The sequence below is a fragment of the Ricinus communis genome, chromosome 7, assembly GCF_019578655.1.
Source record: "Ricinus communis isolate WT05 ecotype wild-type chromosome 7, ASM1957865v1, whole genome shotgun sequence".
Taxonomy (NCBI): Eukaryota; Viridiplantae; Streptophyta; class Magnoliopsida; order Malpighiales; family Euphorbiaceae; genus Ricinus; species Ricinus communis.
Window position 1 is genome coordinate 19,667,806 of NC_063262.1, and position 8,538 is coordinate 19,676,343.

The 8,538-nt window shown below is 35.7% G+C and overlaps 1 protein-coding gene across 2 annotated transcripts; it reads left to right on the forward strand.

Annotated features, from left to right (window-relative positions):
• Positions 1-554: 554 nt before the first annotated feature.
• LOC8277722 (traB domain-containing protein) lies at positions 555-7,000 on the forward strand. Of its 2 annotated transcripts, XM_015717219.3 has the most exons (9): positions 555-1,080; positions 1,754-1,801; positions 1,941-2,000; positions 2,406-2,489; positions 2,944-3,048; positions 4,496-4,609; positions 4,740-4,840; positions 6,364-6,475; positions 6,669-7,000. In XM_015717219.3, the coding sequence occupies exons 1-9, from the start codon at positions 613-615 to the stop codon at positions 6,795-6,797; spliced, it is 1,221 nt and encodes a 406-aa protein (XP_015572705.2). In that variant the 5' UTR covers positions 555-612; the 3' UTR covers positions 6,798-7,000. The 2 variants fall into 2 exon arrangements, with proteins under 2 accessions (XP_015572705.2, XP_015572706.2); XM_015717220.3 differs by lacking the exon at positions 2,406-2,489.
• Positions 7,001-8,538: the final 1,538 nt, after the last annotated feature.

Sequence of the window (8,538 nt, forward strand, 5' to 3'; positions counted from 1 at the left end):
TAATGTTACTATAAATTATGGCGTTAATAATAGTAAAAGTTGAGATGAGATTTGTTTGAGTTGTGAGTGTCAGGCTTACTACGGGATTCGGTGGCTTTATGCCCACCCATTCCCTAGTACTGGTCACGGGCCCTCGAGTGGGGTCGTGACACTCTTATATTATTTTGTTAATAAACAAAAAAAAAATTCTCTTTTCCAAATTTCAAAATTTAGATTGTCGGGGCCACTCACAGTGTGTCGAAGCAAAGTAGAATTTTGGAAACATAGTAAAAGGGAGCCATTTTCTTGGTGAAGCGATACCGCTAATGGGATAAATAGCATTTTCTCCATGATTCTTTTCTTGAAGGAAGAATTTTAGCTGAAAAAAGAAAAAGATATAAACAAACTCAAAAAGAAACGAAATGAAGAAGTTCTGCCACGTTGTAGTCCTACGTGGCGCGATGCTAATGGCTAAAATTTAAATAAAAAGCCAGGCAAGAACTCACCTGCTCCACATCCAGTCACAGGACCCCACGTAATGACCTGGCCCATAAAAACCTTTATACATAGTAACAACCACGTCATTTCACCCTCTATAACCAGTCTGCAGCGTCAAAGCCTCATGCCCCATTTATGAATCGGTCGACTCGCCTTTTAAGTCAAGTTTACTCGCCCGATTCACACCGGTTCTTTACCTTTGGCGGCCATAAAACCCTAGCCTTTACTCCCCGTGTCCAAATCTCACCTCCGAAATTCCGTAAAATCATCTCATTTGCAACCAAAACCGGGAACCTGAACACTAACATTCCGGCAATGGACCCCAACCGGCCGGAATCATCGGAGCCTCATGGTTCTGCTAATGAGGATTTTATTCACGTCGAAAACCCTAATTTATATGTGGAGGAGGCACTAAGCGAGAGCATTGTTGATGTTGATAATGAGCTTAGAGAGGAAAACGCAAACACAGGGAGTGATAGCGAGCCGGAAAGGAAGGAGCTCCCAGAGGAGCTTTCCAGAAGCGTGGTTAAATTGACGTGTGAATCGGCGGCTGAGGGTGGTCTGTGCGATGTGTATTTGGTTGGCACCGCTCATGTTTCTCAGGTTAATTCATTTTCTTAATTGATTTTGCAAAATCAAAACTCTTTCTTGCACATCCGAAATTCGGTATTGTTTTTGAGACGTCTATAACTTCAAGAATTCAATTCATTTCAATTCTATCATGTCGTCTCTCATGTTTAGAAACCTTATAAAAAACAAGAAATGATTTTGCAATTGAATTCTATAGTTACAATTGAATTCTTTGACATTTAAATAATGATAATAATTAAAAACTGCAAGAATTCAATTCAATTGAACTCTTGCATATGATTTATTCCAAACAAGACTGTCGATAAATGAAATCATGCCAAATATGACATGGTTTTCCAAGAATTCGATTCATTGGATTTCTTGGTATTACTTATTCCAAACATGGCCGAAATTAGTTGAAGTTTTTATGCAAATTTAACCTGAAAAAGCACTTCCTCAAATCAAGCTATAAGTGGACCTGTCTAGCTGAGTTGGTTTGTTAGTTGTTAAAGATTTCGAAATGTAATGGGAAGCCATATCATATCATCCAATAATTTCTGCTTTGTGTTGTTTTCTTCATTTATTGGAAAGTTGTATGTTCGTGAATGTAAAATGTGGAATTTTGATCTGAGTCTTTTACTAAATATTGAGCCTCTACCTTGAAACAAGATTAGTAACTGAGTTGATGTTTGGTTGTGTATTGCAGGAATCGTGTGAAGAAGTTCGAGCTATAATACGCTACTTGAAGCCAGAGGTGCCTTTTCCTTTTTAAACTCTCTATGATTTGATTAATTAATGGATCACTTAGCTTATTAGGTGTTTGCCTTTAAGCTGGTTTACTTCTTTTACTCGTGTCAGAAACTTGCTTTAAAGTTATTGTCTGATGACTACAGGTTGTCTTTTTGGAGTTGTGTACTAGGCGACTGGCTGTGTTAACCCCTCAGAATCTAAAGGTTTGTGACACATATTTCTTACTTTAATAGTTTTCTTTTCTCTTCTATAGCTTACATGCATAAATTTTGACGAACCTTTGCGCCTCTCCTCTAACAAAAGCAGTCATTCCATTATGAAGAGTTCTTGACTGCAAAGCCGTTAGTATAGGTGTTTGCTAACTACTTTTCAATGAGTATTTCTCCATGGATGTCTCGTCTTTGTATCACTTGAAGGACAATGAAGGCGTGATATTTAATTTTATTGTCTAGATGGAAATTTGTGCATAATACAAAAAAGGAGTATTAATTATAATATGACTCACTTCTAGGTTCGGTAGAGAATAAGAAATAACCTTAATATCGTTTTCCGAATTTTTACATTTCAGGTTTCCAATTTTTCTTATGTACTCAATTTTAGTTGACCAGGTACCAACTATGGGAGAAATGATAGAGATGTGGAAGAAAAACCAGAACATGTTTGGAATACTTTACAGCTGGTTTCTTGCCAAGGCATGTATGATAATCTTCATTTCTATTTCAGTTCCAGCCAAGGTTTTTAAACAATGGTATTATGAACTGTATCAGTACTGGACATGATGCGACATCACTATACCGGACTGAAACGGCTATCGCTACTGTGGATTTTTAAGAACAATCCCCATTTAGATGAGTAAATTCAGAAAGACTCTTTAGTGAAGAGTCTCTTTTTTTTCTGGAATAAAGTTAAAAATCGTACGTAGAGTTTGAAAAACTAAGGAAAGTAAGTCGTTTCTAGAACCTGTAACGTATTAGGAGGCCAAAAATCCCATTACGAAACAGGTGACAGGTAGCGTATTGGCTGTTAATTAAATCCATGGTTTTCTCTCTAAATGCATTGTTTATGCTACTTGTGGGAACCAGAATAAAATACAATTTTTTTAAAGTTATTTTATTTACCAAACCAACTCAGACAACATTTTGTTAGGTTGCTGATAAGCTTGAGGTTTTTCCTGGTTCTGAGTTTCGTGTGGGTTTCGAAGAAGCAAGAGCATATGGTGGCAAGGTGATACTAGGTGATCGCCCTGTACAGGTAAGATGCTTCTGCTGCTAGTTCGCTAAATTCGTGCTGTTGCTTTTTAGATGAATGCATTAAATAGACTATCAATCCCACCAACCAACAATTAGATTTTGTTTGAGTTGAGCTTGATTAGAGTATTAATATCAGTTCAAGCTCAGTAACTTATCCTCAAATAAAGGTGAAGTATGAGTTCTATTTGAGGTCAGTTTAAGCACAAGCTTGCTTAAAAATTAAGTGAACCAAACAACCGAAAACTTTAATATGCTTAATAGATTGTCAACCATGTCTTAGTTCAGATGCAAGAGAGTAATTGATCATGTGACTGTTAGAAAAATTGGTCTAATCCTTGAATATTGATCTTGGGATTCAATCCCCATGGGACATACAGTTGGTGGTTAGTTGTTGTTACTAGTGCTATCCATGTTTGTTTAGGATGTTCTAGTCAGATTCTGATAACAATCATATTCAATTTCTCTATATGCAAGAAATTGACCAGTAAATTCTGTGATGGATTGTTGGTGCTCATGGTTGTCAAAGGCGTGCCTGAGGTGAGAAGTGCACAAGGCACAAGCCTTAGCACCTCAAGCCAAGAAAGGCAAGCGACTTCACTAAGGCGCGTGCCTTTGTGCGCCTCAGACCTAAGGCGAGGCCCGCCTTCGTGATATTTTCACTTTTATTTTTTTTCTTTTAAGACATGTAATGATCTCAGCCCTTCATCATAGACTTAATATAGAATATGTAGGCTTACCCACACCTAATTATGTCCAAAAAAGAATTTTAAAAAAATGGAAGAAAGAAGATTAGGGTAAAAAGACATTTAAGAAGAGAAAAATTTCCTAGAAGAGTAGGAGTAGGACCAAGACCATAATTATAGACTTATAATAAATTAGTAATGAAAGATGCTTTAGGATTTCTACTATCCTAGGACTTCTAGTTTATTACTATGTTCTACTTTCATCATCTCTTTTGAACATGCCTTTTTGTTGTTTGTTAGATGCCTCTTGAACATGATTGTCATAATCTTTTTATTTCTTTTTTTTTTTTTGGTTGTGTTATGTTTTTTATTTTATGCATGGATTGTGTTATGAGTCCTAGTTTTATTTTATTTTATCTTTTGCGCCTCACTTCTGTCAGACGCGCGCCTCGCCTTGCGCCTTGTGCATTAGGCACCACGAGCCCTTATCGCCTTGGTGCGCCTTTCGCCTTTAACAACTATGTTGGTGCTCTATTTCTCAGCAGGAACTGCTCTTCCAGTTTGGTTAGCATTTCCTAGTCCCAATCTAGAGCTAACAATCCTGCAGCCAAGCATGTTCTTTATTGTCCATATTTAGTGGCTATTATGCCTGGATTTTTGGATCTCAAAACTTTCTAGTTGATTGAATGTTCATTGCCATCTTCAAGCCTTGCATTTATGAATTTGAGCAATTAATCACAGATATGTTGGCATTAACTGAATCAGATTACATTACGAAGGACATGGGCGAAAATGCCTCTTTGGCATAAAACAAAGCTATTATACTCCTTAATTTTTCAGGCTGTCTTTTTACCAGATCCCGAGGACCTTAACAAAATGGTAAGCTCTCTTAACCCACACTAAGAATTCCCAATTACATTTGTTCCTTGTGCGTGGGCATCATAAAGGAGAAACTCATTTTATATTCCTAAGTACTAGTTGATTGCAACTTTATTTTGCTATTTTTCAGCTGAAGGAAATGGACAATGTTGACATGCTGACTCTTGTAATTCAAGAGATGAGTAAGGAGTTCCCCACTCTAATGGAAACTCTTGTTCATGAGCGAGACCAGTTAGTATTCTTCTTGCCAGAATTTTGGTCTAACATTTGCATTTAGCTGTCCAAATATTCTTAGTTAACCATTATGCAAATTTCCTGCTTCTGGTCTTTTGATTTTGACAAATGAGAGATGAATTTAAGAGTGAACTGCAGGCTGGTGGTATCAGTTTTTCTGTTTCGTTCTACTTCTTGTTGACATCATACAATGGTCATTTGGTATAGTCACTATAGGCATCTAATGGTGTCTGATTATATCTTTAGAATGGAAAAAGAGCTTGTTTTGATTCTAAATCCGCTCATGTCAATTTTTATTAGGGTAGTTATGAGTTATTTTTTGTTTTGGTAGATATATTGTCTTTCAATTACTTTAATTTCTTGCTCGCTGCCGGTCCATCTGCTTCTCCTCTTTGCTCCAGTTATTTCTTCTGTATCAACTACTCGATATTTTATCCCCTTTTCCTAATGGTAAACTCTGGGGGAATTTTTTCTTTATCTTGTTTTTCTTTGCTGCCTCTCTCCTTTTGCGGATCTCATTATGCTTACCATTGTGAAAACAAATTCTGGGTCATGGAGTGCATAAAAGAGCCAAAATTATTCATTTTGATGTTTCATCAGTCTTGAATGTTCAAATCTTTGGGGTTGCTTTTCCCAATAAAGGTTGGAATGGTGATACTTTCTTAATTTTTTTGTGTGATTCCACTAAATCTTACAGTAATAAGTATGATCTACCTGAAACTGAAAGTGCATCTTTTTCACTGTCAGTTCTAACCTGGATTGTAGGTAATTTTAGTGACTATGACCCTGGCTTATTTTATGACATCTTTGTAGCCTTTTCCACGGATTTGGCAAGAACTTTCATATGATTTTGCTGGGTGCATTTCCTTTATTTCTTCTTTAATTTTGTATTGAACTTATTCCTTGGCAAAAGATGCTAAAGCATTCTGCCCTAATGGTTTGTCAATCTGGTGGATTTTTTCCATCACCACTCATGTAGTTTTAATCTGTTATCCCCCTTCCTTTCTTTAGTAAAGGATATAGCATATCTTTCATATAAATTTATTCTTGCTGAATAGCACCTTGAGAGTCTAGTTTTGAGTGGTGAGAGGAATCTCATCATGTGATAATGTTGAAGGATGGGACCTGTTGATGCACCTCCAAATACCCTACTTTGGTGGGATTATGATTGGTCAATGACTCTTGTTATTTTAAATTCATTAGATTTAATACTGTCCTGAGCTATTACCGGAGAAACTTGTTTATTAGGAAGATTTATTTTTCAGAGGATATTGATACTGTAATAGGTTGGAGATTCATAGAGCAGGCTCATCCAGACAGCATGCTGCATGCACATAAATAATTTTTTAAATAAATATACACTCTTTGCTCAAGAAATATACTTGTGGAAAGTTGACCTGAAGGCGTGCTCATCTTACACCTGTAACTAAACTAGTTTTGATTGATCTGGCATTGTTTGTCAAAAAAACTCGATTTGTCCAAGCACTCTAAAAACAGCAGTGTCTTTGTCTACCTTGTAGGTATATGTCTTCTACATTACTAAAAGTTGCTAGTGAACATACTTCAGTTGTTGCTGTTGTTGGGAAGGGTCATTTGCAGGGAATTAAGAGACACTGGAGGCAGCCTGTTCCGGTTGGTGAAATTTTCTTCTTGTGTTATTCTGTTTATTATAGTAAATAGGTTCTGAAACTCTTGTATCAGTTGATGACAGTTCGATTCAAGTTGAAAGTGTTTCGACATTTTATAAAATTGGCTTTTCTTTCTAGATCCTTAAAACATAACATCAGCTTTTGGTCTCACAATTGCTTTGTTCCGTGTACTGCAGGTGAAGGATCTTCTGGATATGCCTTCACAGAAACCAGCTATTTCGGCTCTGAAGGTTCTTACATCTCTTGGCGTTGCAGTTTCTGGTGTGGCTATCATTTGGGGCATTTATCGTGCATGCAAGAAATAGTTTACTTACATTTACCATTACTGGTCTTATACAGCAGTGGCAAAATCAGTAGTTTTTCCAATTTCACTTTCAGAAAATTAGTGACTTGCGAGATTTCTTCTTCAGCTATAGGACAAATGAGAAACATTCTCCTTTGATATATCGTTGTATATTTGAAGTCTCTAATTCAATAAAAGCCAAAAGCCAATGTTTGTTAGAATTCATTTATATCCATCTTAGTTTTGGTCCCCGGCATCATTTTTCTGCTTACAAATTTCTGCCCGTATGGCAACTAAGTCTCGTAACTGATTGAGCCTACAATAACAGCTCCCACAATCTCCACGTTGAAGAATTAGACAGTTAGCACTTAGCAGGCATGTAGTCAGGTGGCTAAAGGGGCTTGTGTCTCTTGTTTCCCTCTTCAAATTATAATTGTTCAAAAAGGAAAAGAATGGTTCAAAAAGAAAAAGAAATTACATAGTTTTCGTTAATAATGAAAAAATCCGGTAAATTAAAATATATAAATGGATATTTGGTTTAGCTGTTTGGACTAGCCGGTAACTAATTTATACCTAACAACTAAATCAAGAAAATCTTTTAGGTAACTTTTGAGTTTAAAACTCACCTCTTTTCTTTTCCAAATTATAATTGCTCAAAAAAAAAAAAAAAAAAGAATTACACTATATATGCCTTTTTTAAAAACCTTTTATACTTTATCTTTTTCTTTTTATTTGCAGTTTTATCTTCTTTTTCTTTTTTTTTACATACAAAAAGTACTTTGGAGCTCTAGATTGGAGCTCTTCTTGTTGATTCTAGAGTTTTTGAAATTGAGTAAGGTATTTTCGGTTTCTGATCGTCTAAAGAAAGTCCAAAAATAGTGTTGCGCTCCAGCGACAGCAGAGAGAAAAGTTTTCTTTCTTTTCGAAACATCAAAACCCAATAGTTTTTTACAAAACTTGTGTCGCTGGAGTGTTTGAAATAAGAAGAAGTTAGTTTGGCCAAATTTAGGAGACTAAGGTAGCCGAAGGAGAGAGAAAAGAGGAAAGAATGGCTGGTAGAGAGAGAAAATAATGTCGAGCAGAGAGAAGAGGGTGAGGAACTGAATTAATTTTTTGCTTCAATGAAATTTATAAATACACCTCTTTTATAACATTATTGCTATAGTAACTCAAATTAATATATTTTTAAAATATCTTTATTAAAAAGCTTAAATCATATAAATGTCTAATAAAAAATTAAATATTAGTTACTGATTCATTCAAGGTGGGCACAAACAGTTTGGTGTCCGAGCCAATTGGTCAGACGAGGACTCCTTCATTTATTATATTAGTATTAGCTGCCTATTTCGAAATGAAATGGAATTGAATAGAAAGAACGTGAATCGCTAGTGCTAAAGACAGGATTGGTTTGGGAGATAAGCTTGCTAAGTTCTGCGCGATGTCTTGCTAGTGCCTCTCTCTAGCGCTAATTGCCTTTGTATTTTAGTCCTTCTCTTTCTCGTGCTATAGCTTAGAGGCCATTTCCTAGCTTATTCTTCTCTTTCTTCGGCAGGTAGGATCGAATGAGGATGATAGAGGGATGCTTTTTAAACTAAACTGCGTTTGGTTCGTTCATTTACTTTCTTTTCATTTGATGCTTTACATTCATAATACTTTGAGTCTCTAAAATATATTTTATAATTTTAAATCACTCTAAAATAGTATATATATATATATATATATATATATATATAATTAAATTAAATTAACTTAAAACGAAATAA